The sequence below is a fragment of the Microcebus murinus genome, chromosome 25 (assembly GCF_040939455.1).
Source record: "Microcebus murinus isolate Inina chromosome 25, M.murinus_Inina_mat1.0, whole genome shotgun sequence".
NCBI classification, from domain to species: Eukaryota; Metazoa; Chordata; class Mammalia; order Primates; family Cheirogaleidae; genus Microcebus; species Microcebus murinus.
This window is the reverse complement of record NC_134128.1, coordinates 15,135,131-15,160,657: the sequence shown is the minus strand read 5'-3', so window position 1 is coordinate 15,160,657 and position 25,527 is coordinate 15,135,131. Positions and strand designations below refer to the sequence as shown.

Here is a 25,527-nt window from a genome sequence, read left to right as displayed (position 1 = left end):
TCCTTAAATGGCCTGTGGTGCATACAGATTTCTAATGGGAGCTGCCTCAGCAAAGACAGTGTTTTTGAGTCTTGTCCATAGAAAACTGCCTCTTTTTCAACTTTGCCTCAGCAAGTTCTAGCATCTTACATTTTAAAGGACTTTGCAAGAAAGGTATATGGAGTTGTCACTAGCTCTGCATAGCCTTAACCTTGAGAAAGAAGGAACTGCCAGGGAGAGGGAGGAGGAGATAAGCCTTTATGGAGTCAGGTTGAAAGTGTTCAGGGAGAGGAGTCTGACCTTCATGCCTTAGCCTAGATATTTATAATCCTGACAGTGTGTGCGGGGCAAGGGAAGAGTACATTCCCATCCCATTTGAGCAACCCAATTTAAACATTTCACATTTAAATGCATGGTAGGTTCCTTGGGTTGCATATCATCAAAATTCTTAATCTTTGGTCTTTTTGTGTTTTTTTTTTTTAACAAAGAATTTGTCTTGCAGACATACTGTGTTAAATACCTTTCATTTCTGCTTTTACAGGAAGGAGAAACAGAAGGGTCAGTAAAAGAAACCAAGAATAGCCTTGGGTCCACGAGAACGCACACCATTGACACGTACGTGAAGGAAGACAAGAGACTGGCAGGCAGGCAGACTGGGCAGCCTTGTCACTTTGAGCTTATCCTGGGGGTCAAACATAACAGGCTGAAAAAGTAACTTATTAATTTATACCAGGACCTTTCAAGAATATTCAGTTTGGGCGCGGTGGCTCACGCCTGTAATCCTAGCACTCTGGGAGGCAGAGGCGGGCAGACTGCTCGAGGTCAGGAGTTCGAAACCAGCCTGAGCAAGAGTGAGACCCTGTCTCTACTATAAATAGAAAGAAATTAATTGGCCAACTAAAAATATATAGAAAAAATTAGCCGGGCATGGTGGCACATGCCTGTAGTCCCAGCCACTCAGGAGGCTGAGGCAGGAGGATTGCTTGAGCCCAGGAGTTTGAGGTTGCTGTGAGCTAGGCTGATGCCACGGCACTCACTCTAGCCTGGGCAACAAAGTGAGACTCTGTCTCAAAAAAAAAAGAATATTCTGTTTGGATGTTATTTAATGTTGCAGCCTAAACTTGCAGAGATGAGAAACAGTGTTTGGTGCCTATCTGGCTAACTCACACTGACCAATCTGTCATAGAGGTGTCTCACTTCCAGCAGATGAGAAGGAAAAACAAACTGGTTCTCAATCAAATCAGCTATTTGTTCTTCATCCAGAGCTGTGTTTGTTCATTTATTCCCCAGGGCAGCTTCCCCTGCACCAGGCTGCCCAGGAGCCATAAGTGAGATGTTACTGTTTTCTCTCCCCTCTTCCTTCCCAGTTTCGAGCCAGGGTGGCCAGCACTGGATCATCTTTTGTAACATGACCAGTAGTACTCTCAATCTACGTGGGTGGTGCTTGAAAGTGCCCAGGTATATTATCTGTGGGGTCTCAAGTTTACCTGTCCCACGTGGATGTTAGGAAACAGACATCTGAGATCGTGGGAGGACCTTTGTGGTAGTAACAAAATGGGGTGCTTGAACCTCTCGAGTCTTGCAGGCAGTGCTCACCCCAGGGAGGCTGCTAGCTTGTCCTCTGTAAGCTGATTACTACTGTATTAGTCCATTTAAGAGACAGTTATCTGGAAAGTTCACTTAGGATCTCTTCCCCCATAGACTTTTTTGTTTGTTTGTTTGTTTGTTTTTTGAGACAGAGTCTCCCTCTGTTGACTGGGCTTGAGTGCTGTGGTGTCAGCCTAGCTCACAGCAACCTCAAACTCCTGGGCTCAAACAATCCTTCTGCCTCAGCCTCCCAATTAATTTCTTTCTATTTTTAGTAGAGATGGGGTCTCCCTCTTGCTCAGGCTGGTTTTGAACTCCTGACCTTGAGGGATCCACCTGCCTCGGCCTCCCAGAGTGCTAGGATTACAAGTGTGAGCCCCCATGCCCGGCCTCCCTCAGACTTTTAAAAACTTTTCTCTATAACATGATGAATGTAAACAGAGAATCACATAAAATGTGAAGAAAATTGCTTCAATTATGTTCCTAAGCCCTTGTATAAGGAAGAAAATAAGTATTAGATAGGATTCTTTCATCAAACCGGGCAGTTGGCATAAGTGAAAGTTATTCTTTTTCTTAGTTGAGAATCTCAGTTTTTTTCCAAATTGCTTTTTTTAGTATCAAAAGACTTTCCTGGAAGTAATGGGAAGGGAGAAAGCCTTCAAGCCACTTCCTCTTCATTCACATCCATATCCAAAGACCACTTCCTCTTTGAAGCCACACTTTAAAAAAAATTAACTTTTTAAATAATATTAATAACATGTCTGTACCCTGTTTATGCGTACGGTAAGGAGTCTGGATTGATCTCTAGGTTTGGAGGTCAAGCTCTGGAGTTCTGGTAACCAGGATCTAACCCTGGCTATTTATTAGACATGAGAACTTCAGTAAATTACTGAAAGAGTGGCTGCTGTTGCCATCGTCATAGCTATCCTTAATATGTTGTTACTGTAGTGGGGGTGGTCATGGTTTTGTTTGTCACTGAAATGGCTCTTGATTTAATCAGACATCAAGAAAGATATCTGACATACCACCAGTGCCTGTATTTCTCTGCTCTATTATTTGAAAGCAGAAATGAGAAAGGTTTTCTTCTCTTGACTTGAGACTGTGATGGTTTCTGTGAAGTTGAGACAGGCCAGTCCTCTTTGAGACTAGATCTCTGGAAAGCCTGGCACCACCAACCAGGGCTGCCTCTGGTGAACTGTTCCTATGGTGTCGTGTACAGCTGTGGTCCCCAACCCCCAGTCTGTGGACTGGTACCAGTCCATGGCCTATTAGGAACTGGGCCACACAGCAGGAGGTAAGTGGTGGGTGAGCGAGCCAAGCCTTGTCTGTATTTACAGCCCCTCCCCATCGCTCACATCACCACCTGAGCTCCCCTTACCCTACCCCCAAGTCTGTGGAAAAGCTGTCTTCCATGAAACTGGTCCCTGGCACCGAAAAGGTTGGGGACCACTGGTGTGTGTACGGAGACCATTTGGAGGAAATGAGTATGAGCAGTGTAAGGCCAGCCTTTCTGGGGCCCTACTGTGAGCCTCCATGCTTTCCCTATAAAGCGCGAGGGACCTAGGCACTGAGGATCCCAGGTCCAGCTGTGCTTGGTCAGTGGATGAAAATTAATTGGAGAATGCTCTAAAAAGCATTTCCTGTAAGTTGGTTTTAGTTATATTGGGCTACTCTGTTTTTAGGCTTTGATATTTTTATTTTCTGATGAAAACATTTTAACCTTTATGAAAATGGCATTGTCTTAATGTAGGAACAGATCTATAGAAGGTGCCAAGAATTATTTGGAATCTGAGGAGTTAACTGTGAGCCAGCTCCTGCTTTGCCTAAGGGAAGGAAACCAGAAGGTGGAGAGACTTCAACTTGCACTCAAGGAAGCCCAAGAAAGGTACAAAATAGATTAACTTGAAATATACATTCTTTGGGGTTTTCTTTAAAAATAGCTTTACTGAAATATAATTAAGATCTCATACAATTCACCTATTTGAAGTGTATGTTTCAGTGGTCTTTAGAATATTCACAGTGTTGTGAATATTCACAACCATGAATACTGCAATATAATTTTAGAACATCATTCCCCCAGATAAGAAACCCAACATCCATAACACTCACCACCCCCTCCTCCTGGTAATGTACTTTATGTATCAATTGCCCATTCTGCATATTTCATATAAATGGTGTTATATAATATGTGTTCTTTTGTGGCAGGCTTCTTTGACTTAGCATAATGTTTTTGAGGTTCATCTACAGTGTAGCTTGTGTCAGTACTACATTCCTTTCTATTGTCATTTGGCAATAATCCATTGTCTGGATATACAGCATTGTTTATCCATTCATCAGTTGGTAAACATTTGCGTCCTTGCCACTTTTTGCCTATTAGGAATAATGCTGCTATGCACATTTTGTACAAGTTTTTGTTTGGACATATTTTTTTTTACTTCTCTGGGGTTATAGCTATGGGTGGAATTGCTAAGGCATATGGTAACTTTATGTTTACTATTTTGAGGAACTAGCTGCACCAGTTTGCCTTCCCACCAGCAATGTTTATGTATCGCACTTTCTCCATATCCATACCAACAGTTGTTTTTATTGTCTTTTGGATTTTAGCCATCCTAGTGGATGTGAATTGGTATCTCATTGTAGTTTTGATTTGTATTTCCCTAGTGACTGATGACGTTGAGTATCCTTTCATGTTAACCATTTGTATATCTTCTTTGGAGAAATGTCTATTCAAATCCTTTACCCACTTAAAAAAATCAAGTTTTCTTATTATTGAATTATAAGAGTTCATTTCATATTCTGGATGTAAGTTCCTTATTAAATGATCTGTAACTATTTTCTCCCATTCTGTGGATTGTATTTTCACTGTCTTGATGGTATCATTTGCAGCACAATTTTTTAAAAATTTTTTAATTTTTTTTTTTGAGACAGGATTTCACTCTCTTGCACAGACTGGAGTGCAGTGGAGTGATCATAGCTACTGCCACCTCCAACTCCCAGGATCAAGAGACCTCCTGGCTCAGCCTTTCTAGTAGCTAGGACTATAGCTGCGTACCATCATGCCTGGCTAATTTTTTTTATTTTTATAGAGACAGGTCTCTTTATGTTGCTCAGGCTGGTCTTGAACTCCTGGCCTCAAATGATCCTCCCATCTCAGCCTTTTGTAATCCCAAAGTGCTGGGATTACACACATGAGCCACTATGCCTGGCCTTTCATTTTGATATAATACAATTTATCTCATTTTTCTTTGGTCACCTATGCTTTTGGTATCATATCTAAGAAACCACTGCCTAACCCAAGGTTACAAAGATTCACTCCTATGTTTTTTCTTAAGAATTTTTATAATTTTAGTTCTTACATTTAAGTCTGTGGTTCATTTTTAGCTGATTTTTGTGGTATGATATAGAAGGCCAACTTTATCAGACTGTCAATTCTATTCCATTGATCTATGTGGAACTTAGGCCAGTACCACACCATGTTGATTTCTATGGCTTTGTGGTAAGTTTTAAAATCAGGAAGTGTGAGAGCCTTCCAACTTTGTTCTTCTTTTTAAAGACTGTCTTGGCTATTCTGGGTTCCTTGCTGTTTCATATGAACTTTAGAATCAGCTTGTTAATTTCTGAATAAAAGCCAGCTGGGATCTTGTTAGAGATTGCCTTGAATCTGGAAATCAACTTGGGGAGTATTGCCATCATAACAACATCCTGGTACATAACAATATCCCTGGTATGGGATATCATTTTATTTATCTGTCTTTAATTTATTTCAGTGATGTTTTGTAGTTTTCAGTGCACAAGTCCAGGACTTTTTATGTTGAATTCCTAAGTATTCTAGTCTTTTTTATGCTATCATAAATGGAACTGTTGATACAATTGCTGATTTTTTATATTGATCTTGAATCTTGCAACTTTGCTGAAGTCATTTATTAAGTGCCAATAATTTTTTAGTAGATTTCTTAGGATTTTCTGTATACAAGACTGTGTCATCTGCACATAGAGATAGTTTTGCTTCTTCCTTTCCAAACTTAATGCCTTTTACTTATTTTGCTTGTGATAGCATTATGCTATAGCTATACCAACATAAAAAGGTCTACCAGTTCTGCCTTGGCTAGAACTCTAATACAGTGTTAAATAGAAATGGAGAGAGCAGATGTCCTTATCTTATTCTTAATCTTATGGGGAAAGCTTTTAGTCTTTCACCATTAAGTACGATGTTAGCTGTAGGTTTTATATAGATGCATTTATCAGACCAAGAGGCTCCCTTCTATTCTTAATTTACCATTTTTATTATGAGAGGATTTTGGATTTTTTCAAATGCTTTTTCTGTGTCCATGGAGATAATCCCATGGGGTTGGGATAATATAGTATGTCACATTAATGGATTTCTAGATGTTAAACCAACCTTGCATTTCTGGGATAAATCCTGCTTGGTCATGGTATATAATCCTTTTTATATGTTGCTAGATTTGGTTTGCTATTATTTTGATGAGGATTTTTACATCTATGGTTTTCTTTTCTTATGATATCTGTCTAGTTTTTGTAACCTGGTAATACTAGCCTCATAGAATGAGTTGAGACGTGCCACCTCTTTTATATACATACACCTTTTTAAATAGCTGGTAGACCTTTTTATATTGGTACAGCTGTAGCATAATGCTACCACAAGCAAAATCATTTAGACTGGGTTTTGGGTAAAATTTCTGTACCTTATTGTTCCCTTTTCCTATAAATCATTCCAATTATTCAGAATAAAATTTAGAACATCTATACCCCTATTTCCCATGATTAATGAAAATAGTTGAAGACCAACTTGAGAAAAAGACATGCTAAGTCTTACAATGTGTTTTTATCATATCCTATATAGTATATACATCAAGACAGGTTGTTCATGTATCAGTGATTTTGTTTCTTGGTTTCAGTCCTATTTTAGGTAGGAGGAAATCATCATCCTGATGCCCATGTAGAGAAAACATTGCTCCTAGCAACTAATTGGTGACTTTTGTTAAATACTGAGAGAAAGCTGGTTGGGACATGAGACTTCCATGTCAAAGGCAGGCCTAGCTCAGTAGCTCTAATTTGAAAAGCTGTACACCTAGCAAGGTGTAGGGAGATCCAGCTGGGAGGGTTTGCTGGGGAAGCCTCATGTCTGAAACTTTTCATCTTTTCCCTTGTCCTGGTCAGATTCTCCAGAGAAGACTTCCAGCCTTCTGACTTTTTTAGATGTCAGGTTTCTTGAGATGAGGAAAAGAAGGCTAAAGGTCTCAGTAGTCTATAATTAAATTTCTCTCTTTTAAAGCAGATAACCCAGGCCCTCAACTCTGCTTTACATCTGGGTCCAGAGTGCCTTTATTTTACCACCTTCTTGTCCTTCTTAAACAGGCCCCACCTTATCACCACTTCCATAGGTACCTGGTGTCACCAATTCCTGAGCTCCTGTATTTCCACAGTGTGAGTCAGGTCATTTCTGGCCCTCCTTATTGTTGACTTAGGATCCTTCTTGGGCTCCACAGCCAGTCCCCACTCATACCTGTGCTCCCCACATTTTCCTGCTATTATTTCCTTTCCCTTTCTCTTTGTTCTGTAGGCATGTGGCTTTTTGAAAGTAATTTTAGTAGGGTTTGGGGTGGGAGAAAAATTGTATACATATATTCAACCTACCATCTTTAGCCACAGTCTCTGTTTGTATCATTTGTACTGGAATGGCTTGCCTGTGATTGGGATTTGGTGTAAGAATAGTGCCACATTTGTCTGTTTGTTCAGGGACTTACAAACTTAGATGAGTCCTAAAAAAACAGTCTTCCTCTCTCTCTGTGTATTCTTGTAAATGGGACACAACACACTGACAGAACATACACATCCACATGGATATAGATACTAAAACCATTTTTAAAAGATTTCTGGATAGTACAGTTACATGAAAACAGGCAGTGTTCAAGTTAGTTATACCTAGGCCGGGCACAGTGGGTCACACCTGTAATCCTACCACTCTGGGAGTCCGAGGCAGGAGGATTGCTCGAGGTCAGGAGCTTGAAACCAGCCTGAGCAAGAGCAAGACCCCGTCTCTAACTATAAATAGAAAGAAATTAATTAGCCAGCTAATATATATAGAAAAAATTAGCTGGGCATGGTGGTGCGTGCCTGTAGTCCCAGCTACTCTAGAGGCTGAGGCAGTAGGATTGCTTGAGCCTAGGAGTTTGAGGTTGCTGTGAGCTAGGCTGACACCACGGTACTCACTCTAGCCTGGGCAACAAAGTGAGACTGTGTCTCAAAAAAAAAAAAAAAAGTTAGTTATACCTGTCTTTTACCTCTGTGTGTATTCATCTCTCATATCAATTCTAGGCAGTTTTAGGATGCAAAACAAAACCAGTGCTAATATAGTGAATATGAAGAGATTTTGAAAACCTCTGATCTTTTATCCAAATTTTGAACAATGTTCTTTTTTAGTGCTTCTGCAATTGCTATTCCCCTTGAAGCCAAAGAGAAAGTAACTTTTCTGCATTTTGTAATTTTTCAGAGTTTCAGACTTTGAAAAGAAAGCAAATGATCGTTCTCAGATTGGAACCCAGACAGAGGGGAGTATAGAAGAAGAGAATGAAGAGAAGAAAAGCCCAGAAACTGTGGGTACTAAGATTCCAAGACCGTGTCACCCCCATATACCTAAGAGTGGTTCAGCAGCTGGATTCAAGTTTTGTGATGTGTTATTTGCTTTAGAAATACAGAAATAATATTGATGTTTATATATTATTTTTTATATTTCTTTGTCCTGGTTTGGATTTCATTCAGTGTCTAGTATAGTGAGATGTATTCCTATCCACTCTTATATTTCTTCTTGATGGATTTCTCCTCCTAACTCCCTAACTGAACAAGTCTGCTAAATGAAAAAGGAATTTTGCTCACTTTAAAATGAGATCATTTGAGGATATGACTCAGAAACTCGAGTTAGAATTGAAAGATCTTGGTTCAATCCCACTACTGGTTTGAGTAAAGTAGTTTGAATGAAAAAGATTCTCTCACACACATATACAAAATATATATAATTTATAAGTTCAGTGTTATCTAGTAACTTAGAGTTGTACATTTGAGCTTGATGAGAGTCTTGAGCTTAGGGGAAGTTAATGAAGCCACGAAGTTATGATGGCCACAGCAGCCCATGTAAAAGGCATTTACATAAAATACTCTAATTCATTTATTCCACAAATACATATATATATTGAATGTCTACTGTATGCCACATAGGGGACGGAGTCCCCTACTATTGAGAGAACACAGAATATTTAGAAAACTGAGATGAAGAGACCACCAATGAGTAATAGTACTCTGCTGACTAAAAGTAATTTGACAAGTAGTAGTAGGAAAGTATTGAGACTTTCAAGGCATCACAAAACTCATTTACAAAAATTATAGAGCTGTTAGAAAAGAGGCTGTCCAACAAAAATAGTTGAGTAAACCAGAAATATAAATTGGCAAAGGAAAATGGGGGAGAATTGTTAGCTAGATAAATGGGATTATGCTTTGACACCTCTATGATCTATGATCTCCTAAACCGCAAGTAGGGTTAATCTTAATGTGATAAAGTCATTATTAAGAGTGCATCCAAATTGATTAGTTCATGCTTTACTGGGAAACAGAGTTGTATTCAAAAAATTTCTTTTTATACAAGATATTTGGGTCAATTCACCAGTCAGTCTTAATTGGATAGTAAAGGTTCAGACTGTTTTCTCACAAAAAGGTTTATTTAATGTCTCATGTTTGGGATGTCCTGTATGACAGGTTGGAAGTGAAGTGGAAATATTGAACCTTCAGGTGACATCCCTGTTTAAGGAGCTTCAAGAAGCTCATACAAAACTCAGTGAAGCTGAGCTAATGAAGAAGAGACTTCAAGAAAAGTAAGAATGATAAGGTTTATCCTCCTGTTAAAAATAAACATTTTTTACAAAGTATTAAAATGTTACTACAAAAAAAATAGTCTTGTTACTATGTTACTAACAGAAAAATAGAGACCTAATTAAAGTGTGAATTCAGAAAACACTACTGTCCAGGTTACTGTGTGAGTGTGAAATACTTGTAACATGGAGGCATGGAGATGGGGCTTTGGTTCTGCCATTTAGGGGAGAGTGTTAAGTGTACAAGCCTAGGTGGGACCTGTGCAAAGCTGTGGGCCAGATTTCCAGTGACTATCTTAAACTGACACTATTGATACAAACATACATAAAGCTGAAAAGAGTATAACGAACTTGAGTGAGGTTTATTTAGAAAAAAAATCAATTTCAATCAAGTACTTCAATCATTTTTAATCAGTTATTAAGGCTAGTATATAGATTGAGAATTCTGCATTGCTTTTTTTCTGTTGATATAAGAAGTTACCCAAAACTAAGTTGATGTTGTTTTGTTGGATTGGTTGGCAAACCTGTTTTTAGCACAATATATAGGTGTATATTTTCTTGAGGTTATGATTCCTAACACTCTACAGCAGCAGTCTCCAACCTTTTTGGCACCAGTAACTGGTTTCATGGAAGACAATTTTTCACAGACTTGCTGGGGTTGCAGGGGTGGTATAGGGATGATTCAAGTGTGTTGCATTTATTGTATATTTTATTTCTATTATTATTACATTGTAACATATAATGAAATAATTATACAGCTTGCCATAATGCAGAATCTAATGCTGCCACTGATCTGAGAGGAGGTGGAGCTCAGGTGGTAATGTAAGTAATATGGAGTGGCTGTAAATACAGAGGAAGCTTTGCTCCCTCACCCACCATTCACCTCCTGCTGGGCAACCCAGTTTTTAACAGGCCATGGACCAGTACCAATCTGTGGCCCAGGGATTGGGGACCACAGCTCTACAATATTATAATAATCTGATATAGCATAGCAGCTACAGCTAAGGACTTTGTCCAAACAGACCTAGATTTGAAATATGAGTCTGCATCATATCTGTGGTATTACCTTGGGCAAGTTATTTAACCTCTTAGCCTCAGTTTTGTCATTTGTAAATTGTGTCATAATTTCTATTATATATGTCATATTTAATAAGATGTCTATTAGGCTTGGCATAACCTAATGCCTTATACGCATCTGTCATTTATTTGTATTTGCTATTATTACATTGAAATTCTCTTTCTGGTCTTCAAGAGTACTTAAAGGGACTTCCTTTTTCCTTTATTGAATCTTTTTCAGAAGTTGAAGTCTTTGTGATTGACAGAACTCATAAATTTTTTAAATACAAAAGATAGTTCACTATATGAGAAGGACCGTTAGCCAATTACTAGTTTGATCTGTGTTTAAGCAACAAAAATGTATTTGTATGACTACTTGAAACAAGTATTCAAATGGGACAGTATCTCATGTGATCTTAGATCTGCACTTTTTATGTTTGGGCATAAGGTTTCAGAAATATGTCTGTATCTAGTAAAGAAGCAAGGAGAATGAAATGTTTTATTCTGCATTCATAAATCTTAACAACCCTAAAATTCTTTGTATTTTACATAATCTTGGGATTTGTTTAAAGGCCACTGAGACAAGACATGAAGGAGCATTGTTTATCCACATGAACTCTTGATCTTTCTTAGGTGTCAGGTCCTTGAAAGGAAAAATTCTGCAACCCCATCAGAGCTGAATGAAAAGCAAGAGCTTGTTTATACTAATAAAAAGCTGGAGCTACAAGTGGAAAGCATGCGATCAGAAATCAAAATGGAGCAAACTAAAACAGAAGATGAAAAGTGAGTGTGCTGTGATGGAAGGGCAACTTGCCAGAGGAGATAGGCTAGCTTTTATACAGATTGAAATTAGGATTTGAGAATAAATTTATAAAATTTCTTCTTTACTTATTTGAGGGAGTACTAGGATACTTTTCATAGGGGATAGAATATAGAAGTTTTATTATAACAAAATTATGCAAATTATATTTACATTCTGTCTTGATTCTTTAGAAAAGATTATTTTCTTTGAGAGTAAGAAATGCTAGTCAGTGGTGGGATAATAAAGGTAGGTGAGGAGATTTTGCTACTTGAGTGTTCAGAAGAAGGCTGGGAGATAAGACTGTAATTTTCTATGATATTTTCCTCCAAGATTCCACTTTTCAATATCTTTTTTAATAGGTCCAAATTGGCCATTCTACAGGTGACACACAGCAAGCTTCTTCAAGAATATAATAAGGCATTGAAAACAATTGAGGAACTAACAAGGAAAGAGGTAAAGACAGAAAAAAAATTATGTCCACAGCCTAGAAGTGAATGGAAACTGGAACATTTTATATATAAAATAGTTGCATTATTCCTTAACTAAGTCTAGTTTCAAAGGTTTTCAAGTTTATTATTATTTCTAGGGTCTAAGCATTTATAACTTCTGATGTTGCACATATGTATAAGGTCCTTTGTTGTGTAAGAAGATGGCACTAATATCCTACAGTCAGGGAGTAAACTTTTAGTATTTTTTAATATTTTTAAGAGTAAGTTTGTAGGAAAGCTAAGAGCATGGGCTCCTGTGGACTGGAAGGGATATCTACTGCGTGGAATTGCACACGGCTACAGCTAGCTTGCCTGCTGTCAGTCCCCCCCCATGTGCAATTTAAATTAGTAATAATGCCTGACATGGTGTGATTATCTACAGATTCTCACTGTAGATCCACGTGCTATATAAATGAGTAATAATGCCCAGCATGGTGTGATTATCTACAGATTCTCACTGTAGATTCTCACTGTAGATGACAGCTTTGAATTAGCAGAGGTCTTTGAATTGTTATTCTTATAAATATATTCTTTGTTTTCTGTTTACTTTTTAATAGAATAGTTTTCCTCTCTTGGACCTAATAGATTTTAAAATTTAAACATATTTCTTCTTTTCCATTGACTTCACAAAGTAAAAGTAACTTGTAGAAAAACAATAGTATCAGTGAGTCACAACCTCTTCAAGTTGGAGTTTGTTATTATTTTCCTGATTTTAGTGTTATCTTTTTTAAAAATTATTGTTTTACATTAGGAAATTATTATTTGCAAGACATAAGTTAAATCAGTACAACTTTCTGATACGTTAGCCTTGCTAATTAACAGACTAGTTTAGAGCCGATAATTTTTTTTAAAAAAATAAACCTTTATCTAGTACTTTACTAAAATAGGGTGAATTATTTCAAAACCATTTCTAGAATAAACGTGTGTTTTTCAGTCAGAGAAAGTAGATAAGGCAGTGCTGCTGGAACTGCATGAAAAACTAGAACTGGCAGAGAAGGCCCTGGCTTCGAAGCAGCTTCAGATGGACGAGATGAAGCAGACCATCGCCAGGCAGGAGGAAGACCTGGAAACCATGAGCGTCCTCCGGGCTCAGGTGAGACATGTTCCAAAGCCTGAGCTGAGTGAGGCCAGCCCTGACTGCATTCTCCAATGGGAAAGTGATGGTGTTTAAAATATATGGGGTTTTTTTCACCAATGAATTTTTTTAAAACTTTTAAATTGAAACATGGAAAGTGCACCCAATGTTTAAGTCCATAGCTCAGTGAATTTTATTTATCTGCTCTACAGTTGATAGGTAGTTGGGTTATTTCCAGTTTGTGGCAATAGGGTTAATGTTTCAGTGACATTCCTGTGCATGTCCCTTTGTTCACATGTGCACTCATTTCTGTTGGGCACACACCGAGGAGTGGAATTGCTGGTTCACAGGCTCTGCCTGTTACTCACATTTAACAGGTAATGCCAATGTTTTCCAAAGTAGTTGGGCCAAGTTTCACTCCTGTCAACAGAGAGTTTCCATTGTTCCACATCTTACCAACACTTGTGTTAGTCGTTTTTCTTTTAACCACTCTGGCAGGTATGTAGTGGTATCTCCTTTAATTTACATTTCACTGATAACTAATGGGGTTGAGTACTTTTTCAAGTATTAATTGGCCCTCTAGGTATTATTCTCTTTTGTGAAGGGCCTCATCAAGTCTCTGCCTATTGTTCTTTTGGTTTGCCTGGCTTTTTCTTGCTCTTATGAGCTCTGCACATACACCACATACAAGCCCCTTGTCAGTTAATTTTTGCCTTTTCACTCTCATAAAGGTGTTTTTTGAGAAACAGAAGTTCTCAATTGATCAGTCTTTTCATTTATGATTAGTACTTTTTGTGTCCTAATTAGGAAACTTTCACCACACCAAGGCCATGAAGATATTCTCCTATGATGCCTTCTAAAAATGTTGTTGTTTTACAAAACTTTTATTTTTTTTTATTTTTATTTTTTTTTTTGAGACAGAGTCTCGCTTTGTTGTCCAGGCTAGAGTGAGTGCCGTGGCGTCAGCCTAGCTCACAGCAACCTCAAACTCCTGGGCTCGAGCGATCCTTCTGCCTCAGCCTCCCGAGTAGCTGGGACTACAGGCATGCGCCACCATGCCCGGCTAATTTTTTTTTTTTTATATATATATCAGTTGGCCAATTAATTTCTTTCTATTTATAGTAGAGACGGGGTCTTGCTCTTGCTCAGGCTGGTTTTGAACTCCTGACCTTGAGCAATCCGCCCGCCTCGGCCTCCCAAGAGCTAGGATTACAGGCGTGAGCCACCACGCCCGGCCTACAAAACTTTTATATTAAGATGTATAAACCATCTGAAATTGGCTTTTGTAGTAGAGTGTGATAAGAGTAACGATTCATATTTTTCCTATAGGAATATCAAGTTGACTTTGTACCATTTATTAAAAAGCCATTTTTTCTTAAGAGCTCTGCCGCCCTCTTTATCATAAATTGTGGCCAGGTATGCATGGGTCTGTGTCTGGACTCTGTATTGCTCCATTGGTCGACTTATGTATCTTCGGTCTCATACCATCCAGTCTAAAGCATCAAAAATTTTGATACTTGATGGAGCACGTCCTCTTACCTCACTGATGTTATTCAAGAGGACTTTATCCTTCTCCTTTTCCTTTTCTTATAAATTTTAGAGTGTGCTTGGTATCTTCCACAAAAAAAAAAAATCTACTTGGATTTTGATTGGAATTATATTGAATATATATAGATCAATTTGGAGAGAATTAACATCTTTATATCATTGATTTCTCTAATCCGTAAACATGGCATATCTTCTTTAATTGTTCTCAATAATGTTTTTAATCTTCTTAGTAGAGTTTTTGCTCATCTTTTATTGGATTTAGTCTAGATATTTTATATTTTTATGATACTATAAATGGCATATTTTTAAAACTTTATTTTCCAAAAGTTGCTATTATATAGAAATACAGTTGATTTTTTTTTTTTTTTTGAGACAGAGTCTCACTTTGTTGTCCAGGCTAGAGTGAGTGCCGTGGCATCAGCCTAGCTCACAGCAACCTCAAACTCCTGGGCTCGAGTGATCCTTCTGCCTCAGCCTCCCGAGTAGCTGGGACTACAGGCATGTGCCACCATGCCCGGCTAATTTTTTATATATATATATCAGTTGGCCAATTAATTTCTTTCTGTTTATAGTAGAGACGGGGTCTCGCTCTTGCTCAGGCTGGTTTTGAACTCCTGACCTTGAGCAATCCGCCCGCCTCGGCCTCCCAAGAGCTAGGATTACAGGCGTGAGCCACAGCGCCCGGCCTTACAGTTGATTTTTGTATATTGATTTTGTGTGCAGCAAACTTTCTCAACTCACCTTTTAATTCTAATATTTCTGAATAATCTTTTAGACTTCATAAATTTATAATATTATTATTATTTGAATAATGACAGTTTTATTTCTCCCTTTCTAGAAAATCTCTTATTTCTTTTTCTTGTCTTAGTGCACTGGTTGGAACCCCACTACAACACTGTGCAGTAGTGGAGATAGCAGGCAGCCTTGCCTTGCTCCCAGTCCCTGAGGCAATGCTTTCAATGTTTCTCCACTAAGCATGTGACGCTTCCTAAAAGCTTTTTGTATATATCACTTACTAGATGAAGGAAATCCCCTTCTTTTCCTTGTTTGCCAAAAATTATTGTTTTGAGTGGATGTGGATTTTATGTGGGAAATGTTTTTTCTTTGTATGCTATAATTGGACAATTATATGCTTTTTAAATTTATTTAAATTAAAGTTAAAGTTATGGTGAATTACATTGATTTTTTTAAAAATATTAATCCTTGGATCTCTCAAACTATCCTCTGTATATATTGCTGGATTTGGTTTGCTCATATTTTGCTTAGGATTTTTCTATCTAGATCCTTGAGTAAGATTGCCTTAGAGTTTTCCTTTTGCTAATGCCCCTGTCAGTTTTTGACATCAGGATTATACTGGTCTCATAAAAACAAGTTAATGCACATTTCTTCTTTTATTGTTCTCTGGAAGAATTTGTGTAAGAGGCTTGCTGTGACTATTTTGGCTGGCCTACTCTTGGTACTGATGAGTGGAGTGCTTACAGGAAAATTTATGAATGAGAATATATCTTTCCTAATTTGTATCCTAGAACCAGTAATTTGAAAAGAAAAACACTAATTTTAAACATTGAAAGTTAAAAACTGGTATTAGAATAATGCTCAATTCACTCAATTTACTATTATTTTGTTTTTACTTGATAATTTTTTGAATGATTTGATTTTTAAGATTTTGTTTATAACTGACATTTAATTGTACATGTTTATGGTGTACAGTGTGATGTTTCAGTACATGGGTACAGTGTATAATGATCAAATCAAGGTTGTTAGCATGTCTATCACCTCAAATCTTTATCATTTCTTTATGGCATTAACTTTTTCTAGCTATCTTGAAACATGCAATGCCTTGTTATTAGCTCTAGTCACTGTACGGCAGGATTTGAACTGTTTACAGCACACATGCACATACAACTTTTGTATCTACTAGTGGACTGTAGTTGGAAAGTTGGGGTCATTATACCAGTTTCTAGCAGGAACATGTATCTGTTATTTACAAGGCCTATCAGAGGATGTAGCACTAGCTCTTCACCTCATCAACAGCTAGAGAACCACAGAGAACCTACATTTGTCAACATAGTAACTTCTGTATCTTTTTTCCTCTAACAGATGGAGGTTTACTGTTCTGATTTTCATGCTGAAAGAGCAGCAAGAGAGAAGATTCATGAAGAAAAAGAGCAACTGGCATTGCAGCTGGCAATTTTGCTGAAAGAGAATGATGTTTTTGAAGATGGCAGCAGGTAAGGTAAAGAGAGAGGAAGACTTAGAGCAGTGGTCCCCAACCTTTTGGCACCAGGGACCATTTTCATGGAAGACAATTTTTCCACGGTCTAGGGCGAGGGGATGGTTTTGAGACGATTCAAACACATTACATTTATTGTGCACTTTATTTCCAGTATTATTACATTGTAATATATAATGAAATAATTATACAGCTCACCATAGGTTGGAGACCCCTGGCTTAGAGCACACGTCAGCATGGGCTGTAGCAGAGGTGACCTTTTCCAACATGTTTCCTAATTTGAGCTATAAGAATTGCTCCATGTACGCTTCACTTGATCATGTTCCCAGTGCTTGGTTGGATTTTACAGCAAAGCTTGACAGAGATTTGTGGAAGCTGATCAAGTTCCTTGCTTTTAGAGAAGCTGTGAAAACCTAACATTATGTGTCCCTATCTTGCCATTGTCATAAATGAAATATTCATAACACTTCAAATTCTCTAATATGCTTTAAAAGAAAATACTGCCAAAAATTGCTTCTGACTTTTAAAAATTTATTTTGGGAAAGCTTTGAAACATAGTAAAATACAGAGGAAAAAATAACCCACACCAATATGTCCCCCATCCTGAATTGACAGTTGCTAACATTTGTTTTATTTGCTTCCAGTATTTTTTTTAATTAAAGGAAAAAAGGAAGTTGTAGATAAAGTTGAATTTTCCTTTGTCCCTCATCCTTCATTAAATTCCTCCCTTCTCTTTCCTGTATCACCAGAAGTTTGGTGGGCAGTCTCCCCATCTATTTTACACTTTTCCATATATACATACACCCCTATATATTATCTTAAAACAAGATAATATTGATTTCTTTGTGTTTAAGTTATAAAATAATCACTATAGGTATTGTTCTACAACTTGCTTCGTATAACACTGTGATTTTGAACTCTGTCAATGTTGATAAATGCAGGTTTAATTCACTGTACTTAATTGCTGTATAGTGTCTTGATTTGGAAATATGCCACTTTTTTCTAATCCATTCCCTATCAATCAAAGTTTAGTTATGTCCTAACTGGTTTGTTTTTAATCTTAATTATTTACTTGTACAACATAGTATCCTAGTGCCACTAGTATTTAAAACTCAAATTAGTTTCAAGTTCTGGTTTTTATGAACCTCAGTTTTGGCATTGTAGTTTGACTTTATTTTTCTCCTACTTCTGTTGACTATGTGCTTAATGTTGTCATGTTTCAGGGTTGTAGAACATTACATATAGTGTTGCTTTTAATCCCAGTAGGCAGTCCTTGATGGAAATGCAGAGCCGTCATGGGGCGAGAACAAGTGATCCCGACCAACAGGCTTACCTTGTTCAGAGAGGTGAGTCCTGTGCGATTCTGGGTTTTCCGGGAATGACAAGTGTCCTATTAAAAAAAGACAATTGAAGAAAAATTCCACTATAATTTACACAATAGATTCTAAATCGAGCTACCCAAAATACAATGTCCACCAGTCTCATTCCCACAGTGCTCTAGTCTCCATCCACAACCCACTGAATCCAGACCAGACTCTTGCCCCATCACATAAGCCTGGCATGGCCAGCTGTTAAGCCTTGTCTCACTCTGCCTTCCTACAGACATGAGCCAAACTGAACTGTCTCCTTCCACTGGTCCTAAGCCTATGCTTATGTATGTGTATGTTTATTTATGCAGTGTCTTTCACATAGATGCCCTTCTCATGCGTGTTCCCATCTTCTTCCAGTCTCTAAAACCCTTTTCAAATTCCCTTACCCTTACCCCGTCTTTAAAACCCTTTTCAAATTCCATCTCTATGCATCCTCTCCCTCTTGCACTTCGAAAGTATTGTATTCCTTTGTTTTGGTATTTATCTGCTATTTTATAAGCATTTATGTGTCCTAAGTAGGTATTTAAGTACTTTATTCAGTGATAAGCCCCTGGAGCATGTATCTGCACCTACTACCTGGTGTTATGCACATAATAATATTACCATTTATTGAGAGTTTACTATGTCAGTCTCTATGCTGATCTCACAACATAGGTATTATCTCATTTGAGCCTCACAAAATTACATGAGGCATGAATTATCACCTTCTAACAGAAGACAAAACTGAAATTTGACATGGTTAAATAACCCAGGATTGCAAGGCTAGTTAGAGGCAGATTGGAAGTGGACCCCAAGGTTGTCTGACTTTGTCTGACTCTGACTCTACACAGTACTGCATAGAACAGAATGCCATTTAATTATATAATATCCAGATGTTAATTCTCTGAGTGAAACTGATCATGGCACTTCTTAATAGTATGGTGCTATATTTATTACATGGTTTTAATACACTAATAATAGCATTCTTTAGTTTATAACAAATCACTGTCTTATCACTGAAAGGAAAAGAATTTTTATCTTTGATTGTAGGTATGAACAAAGGTAAAATTCCCAGCACTCTAGGAGGCCAAGGTGAGAGGATCACTAGAGGCCAGGAGTCCAAGACCAGCCTGGGCAACATAGTGAGACTCTGTCAGTTCAGTGTATGTAGTAAATTTTTAAATCTGGGGGAAATTTCTCCAAGTATTCCTTTTATCCACCATCTCCCCCTTCTCCCACATACCAAAGCTCCCTTGCAGGAAAAAAAAAATAGGTTAAATATTAAAGGCAGTAATTTAGGTTGAAAATCAACATAGTATTATTCAGGAAGCACATGCTAGAAGAAGTAGCATGTGGCCTACTAAAAATATTAACCTCGCATTTTTTAGCATCAGTGGGTATAGCTATGTTCCTCTCTGAAAGAAGCATTTACTCACTTGAGCCCTGCCAGGTATTTTCTTGAACCTGATTTTAAATGTCCTAGCAACACCTATAAACCTGATTTCTAGAAGTGCCCTACAAGATTGACTCAAGTCAAAGAGAGCAATCTCTTGCACCTAGATTTCTTAAAGGAAGATTTTTCTTCTTTATATTAGGTTAATACCTATTTCCATCAAAGAAAGAAAAGAACTGGTCACTCTTTGACTTATATATGTAATCTAAAAATCTTCACAAAGCATAAATTCATTCTTAATTGTCCTAATAAACTTATTTGTTATAAAAAGAATTTTTTATTTCTTGATAAGATGGCTTTAAACAACAATCCTCTTAATAAATTCCATCATAGTTGTCATCTGCAGCCGTTTAGGAGTGTGCTCTGTTCCAGGACAGGCAGCTAAGCACCAGGAGAGGAGGCACAGGGCAGGGGCAGATCCTTAAAGGGTGTGGTCTTGTTGGAGAGAAAGGATTTGCATGTGAAAAGGTGCATTCACAGTGGATAGCCTGTGACGGAGGGAAAGAATGGTTCTGAAGATGGAGGAAAGGGTTTGATCACTAAGGGCCAGAGGAGTGGAGAAAGGCCTTGGAAAGATATCCCGTTAAGCCTGACCTCGAAACTAGGGGTTAGAAAACCATGATGCAAGGGCAGAAGTAAGGATGATGTGCTGATAATGAAAAAAGACAAAGGTTATTACAGAGCAAAGAGCCAGGAGGCAGAAGGGCTGTGAGCAGGCTGGCGCAGCAGCCCAAGTGGGGGGTCTTGAAGCCTAGACCAGGATTTGGCCTGTAGAGTTTTACTGGGACAGAGTCATGCCCTTTTGTTTACATTTTGTCTGTAGGGCACTTCATGCTCTACTGGCAGAGCTGAGTAGTTGTGACAGAAATTATATGACCTGCAAAGCCTACAATTTTTACTCTGGCCCTTTACAGAAGGAGTTTCCGACCCCTGATCTCAGTGTGACCATTAGAAAGCTCCCTGCTTCAGAAATCATGCTTTGTGATCAATATATCTACTCACAAATGCTTCTTAAGATCACTGAACACAAACCATCTTAATAGTCTTATATGTTATTACATTTAAATAATGTTCTTAGAAGCAAATAGCCATGTTAAAGGTTACCTCCAAAAACAAACATTTTGAGGCCTATACCAAAGTCTAGGCAGTGATTTAAAAACCAAACTGGTTTGCATTGGTCCAGAAAGATCAGATCAGAGAGCTGCCCGGGAGCCAAAAGTAGTTTCCCCGGCATGGATCACAGTTTGTACACAGGAGACCTAACCAGAGTCAGGGCTTCTTGCAAACATTCTCTAATTTAGGCTTGAACCTCAGCATAACTTCAGAATTGAGGGTATGACAAAATGCATTCTTCAGGTGTTTCTCCTCACTCATTTTACTTGGATAACTCCTCTTCCTTCTCGAGGCTTCCTTCTCTCAGGTGTAATCTGCACTGAGGCCAGAGCCAGGGCCCTTCTCTGACTCCCACTGAACCCTCGTGTGCCTGACACTTAACCTCACCACGCAGCCTCTGCCACTTCTCTCCCATGGCTTCCGTGCCACATCTGTCTCCCAGACACAGCAGTCTCTTGCACATCCTGGAGGTCTCAGCGTCTATTCAATAAATGACATTATTGTCTCTGCTTCTGAGCAGGGACATCCTGCTCTAGGAGACCTCTCCCTGGCTCTGTTGATTTCTTTCTCTGCATTCTCTCTCTATTTTGCTTATATCCTCATTCGTCTCTTTTCTTCTCTCCAGTATTCTAGAGGGGTGTGTGTGTGTGTGTGTTTTGAGACGGATTCACTCTGTCGCCTTGGGCCGAGTACAGTGGCATTATCATGTCTCACTGCAACCTCAAACTCCTGGACCCAAGTGATCCTCAGTACTTCAGCCTCCCAAGTAGCTGGAACTATAGGTGTGCCACCATACCTGGCTAATTTTTCTATTTTTTGTAGAGACAGGGTCTTGCTATGCCCAGGCTGGTCTTGAACTCCTTAGGCAATCCTCCCACCTCAGCCTCTAAAAGTGCTAGGATTACAGGTGTGAGCCACCATGCCTGGCCCAGTATTCTAGTTTTTACTAGAACATGTATTGCCCTGTATCTAGAACTGAAATCATGTATTAATATTTTCCCATACCTAGAATAATAGGGAAGCAGGGATACTATTTTGGGAGATTTTCTCTGTGTGCATAGTGATGACTTCAGTTAAAGACCAGACACTTGTGTTCATGTCCCACTGGGTATTGATGACACAGCGTAGTTGATGTTAAAATTAATCATCTATTCTTAAAAATCAAACAAGCGAAACTACTTACAAAAGGAAACTAACAGAATGACATTTTATTTCATGCTTGTCTCAGGAGCTGAGGACAGGAACTGGCCACAACAGCAACAACAGAATATTCAAATTCATTCTTGCCCCAAATGTGGAGAAGTCCTGCCTGACATAGACACGTTACAGATTCACGTGATGGACTGCATCATTTAAGTGTTGACGTTTCATCTCCCCAAAATTGTTGGTAAATGTCAGATTTTTTCCTCCAAGAGTTGTACTTTTGTGTTATTTGTTTTCACTCAGATATTTTGCCTCATTATGCTTGTTTTAGGAGAAAGAAAATGTATCTGCTCTAAGTAGAACACTTTTTGTGGAATCCCATAAACGCGCAGGATAGAATCCTTAACTACCACTCTTCTGATAATAACCTCAGTATTTTTTATGTTTGGTTTATGCGAGCAATTGCCCAGCTCATGCATTTAACCAGCTTGTGACATCATGTGACACAGTTCATGTAATTAGATGGAAGAAATTTCATGGATAAATTTTAAGAACCTTTTAAGGAGGCAGGAAAAATTAAGTGGTACAGATTTAATCAAGAAAAATGTCTTTGAAGTACTTTTTAAAATAAATTATATTATTACTTCATCCATTTAGAATGGATCTATTTGGGGTTATATGTTTGTATGTATGTTGTAGTTTTATTGTAGCCACAGTAATTATACCAAAGCTATGATATCACTCTTTTCATATGAGAATGTGATTTTTCAATTATTTCAGGACAGGTGAGAAAATATTGGCATATATGAAGTAGATAACATTAGGGTCACTGGATTTCTCATAACCATTCACAATGTAAAGATATTATCTTCATTCTTTCATTGTACTATAGGTGTATGGGCTTGTACAGTAGATAGTTTATTAATTTCTAAAAAGAACAACTGTTTATTCATTTCCTTCCTGGATCAGGTTTTATCTTCATAATCACAAAAATAGTTATTGCAAAATAAAATTTTGCTTATGAATCTTTAACATTGTTCATATATGATTAATTTCATAATATGCATTTTCTGTATTAAGCTCACTTAGCTTAATACTTAGTCATAGATATTTCATTAATTCTATAAATATAAGCAAATCTCTTTACTGGAGACCAATACATGTTGTTTGAATTAGAAGTTGTTCTTACTAAGGAGGTGAATAGATAGGGATTTTCTATATTCTATAAACCTATAATTTATCAAGACTGGTTAATACTGGGCTGGCCATAGAGGTATACAATGTCTCTATGCATCTAGGTTCTAAAACATTTAAGAGAATCTCCATTGTTTGGATTTGTCATAAGAATCTCTCATATACCCATTCTTCACCAGAACATGAATATATACAATCGCTTTATTTGTGATTGCCAAAACTTGAAAGCAACCAAGATGTCCTTCAATAGGTGAATAGATAAACTGTGGTACATCCATACAATGGAATATTATTCACCAATAAAAAGAAATGAGCTAGCAGTACATGAAAAAACATAGAGGGGCCAGGCATAGTGGCTCATGCTTGTTGTAAGGTTTTTGGCGGCGGTGAGAAGAAAAGACAGACAGAGAGGGAGAGAGTTGGGGCCAAACCACGTGGCTTTATTATACACTCGTGGACGAGGTTCTGGGGTCTAAAGAGAGGGGGGCCCCAGAAGTCGTGCCCGTTTGAAGGGGCTGAGGCCTTTTATATCTTTTGGGCCTGGGTAGAAACTTTTGGCGGGAAGAGCGGGGGATTTTCCATTGTGACCTTGGGTGGTCATTGAGGAAAGGAGGGGCTGGAGGTGTTTGTGAAATCCAGGAGCCAAAACATTCTTATCCAGGTGGACATCTGGGTGTGGATCCTCTCAGCGGGGCCTGGCAGTTTTGTCCTTGGCAGGTCTGACCTCACGAGCCTTTTCTTTTATGAACTAGGGAAGGGAGGGGGCCCGCCACCAGCCTTACACTTGTTATCCCAGCACTTTGGGAGGCCAAGGCAGGAGGATCGCTTGAGGCCAGGAGTTCAAGACCAGCCTTAGCCACATTGCAAGACCCTGGCTCTACAAAAAATAAAAAAATTACCTGGGCATGGTAGTGTGTGCTTGTAGTCCCAGTTACTTGGGAGGCTGAGATGGGAGGTTCACTTGAGCCCAGGAGTTTGAGGTTGCAGTGAGCTATGATAATGCCACTGCACTGGGCAACAGAGTGAGACCCTATCTCAGGAAAAAAAAAAAAGAAAAAAAAAAAGAAAAACTATGAGCCAGGCGCGGTGGCTCACGCCTGTAATCCTAGCTCTCTGGGAGGCTGAGGCGGGCGGATTGCTCAAGGTCAGGAGTTCAAAACCAGCCTGAGCAAGAGCGAGACCCCGTCTCTACTATAAATAGAAAGAAATTAATTGGCCAACTGATATATATAAAAAAAATTAGCTGGGCATGGTGGCGCATGCCTGTAGTCCCAGCTACCCGGGAGGCTGAGGCAGAAGGATCACTGGAGCCCAGGAGTTTGAGGTTGCTGTGAGCTAGGCTGACGCCACGGCACTCACTCTAGCCTGGGCAACAAAGCGAGACTCTGTCTCAAAAAAAAAAAAAAAAAAAAAGAAAAACTATGGAGGAAACTTAAAAGCATATTGCTAAGTGAAAGAAGCCATTCTGCAAAGGCTACATGCTGTATACTTCAAACTATATGGCACTCTGGGAAAAGCAAAACTATGGGGACAATAGTGGTGGCCAAGGACTGGTAAGAGGGAGGAATGAAGAAGTGCAGCACAGGAGATTTTTAGGGCAGTGGAACTATTCTGTATGGTATTGTAATGATGAATGCATTTGTCAAAACCCACAGAACTGCACAACACAGAGTGTGACCTAATAAACTATGGACTGTAGTTAATAATAATGTATCAATATATCAAATTATCAATTGTAGCAAATGTCCCACACTAATGCAAGATGTTAAGAGTAGGGGAAACTGTGTGTTTGAAAGGAGCTATATGGGAACTTTCTATTCTTTCCACTCAATTTTTCTATAATCCTAAAGCTGCTCTAAAAAATAGTCTATTATTTTTTTAAATGGAAAAAAAACTTTGAACTGTAAGATTACTTAATATGAGCACATCTAAAATTCATTGTTTGAATCAGAAAAGCAACATTGTTGTGAAGATTAACATTTCCATTTGACACATAATGTAATGGCTAACTTGGATGATTTTTAATGAAATATCAGTTTTATTATGCCATCATTAATTCAGTGAGAGAAACTGGATATGTCACCTAGTTGTAGCTTTTAAGTATAACAGGAATAAAGTATATGGATTAATATTTTCATGTCTTAATAGAACAACAAAAGATAACAAAATTGCTTTGTGATGAATGACAGATTAAAAAAAGTATAATCTTAGCATCTTATTTGGCATCCTTTGACTTACATAGTTCATCATTTTAAAAAATTACTGAAATGACAATTGTACTCTTCCTATGAAAATATTAGTCATTGTTGAGTAATTTTTTTTAGCTAAGTAACTGCAAACCTGTGACACATAATACAAAATGTATTTATTTAGGAACTCTCCATGAGCTGATAGATTTATGTAGCAATTTTGTCTTTCAAATATATGGAGCTATAATCAGGAAGGAAAAGTTATTTCACACATATAAAATATACATTGTAGTTATTAATCCAGAAAAACCCAGGAAGAAAAGTATAAAACATTGTTATGAATTAATTAAGACCCCCAAGCCTAGTCTCTTTGTTGGCTTCTCTTTGCAAAACATCAATTGAGGTTACTTAATTGAGGGGACCTACCCTGTTGTTTAA

At 38.1% G+C, this 25,527-nt stretch overlaps 1 protein-coding gene across 3 annotated transcripts in view; it reads left to right on the top strand.

Annotated features, from left to right (window-relative positions):
- The window catches only part of OPTN (optineurin), a 36,138-nt gene extending 14,163 nt beyond the window's left edge, over positions 1–21,975 (top strand). For 2 of the 3 annotated variants that reach the window (XM_012765705.3, XM_012765703.3), the window contains 10 exons: positions 521–594; positions 3,317–3,451; positions 8,078–8,180; positions 9,334–9,449; positions 11,136–11,285; positions 11,664–11,757; positions 12,727–12,885; positions 16,516–16,646; positions 17,912–17,994; positions 21,792–21,975. In XM_012765705.3, the coding sequence (XP_012621159.2) occupies positions 521–594; positions 3,317–3,451; positions 8,078–8,180; positions 9,334–9,449; positions 11,136–11,285; positions 11,664–11,757; positions 12,727–12,885; positions 16,516–16,646; positions 17,912–17,994; positions 21,792–21,919 (1,173 nt within the window). In that variant the 3' untranslated portion in view covers positions 21,920–21,975. The remainder of the gene's footprint in view (positions 1–520; positions 595–3,316; positions 3,452–8,077; positions 8,181–9,333; positions 9,450–11,135; positions 11,286–11,663; positions 11,758–12,726; positions 12,886–16,515; positions 16,647–17,911; positions 17,995–21,791) is intronic. The other variant, XM_020284076.2, reaches the window with a different exon arrangement.
- The last annotated feature ends 3,552 nt before the right edge of the window (positions 21,976–25,527 follow it).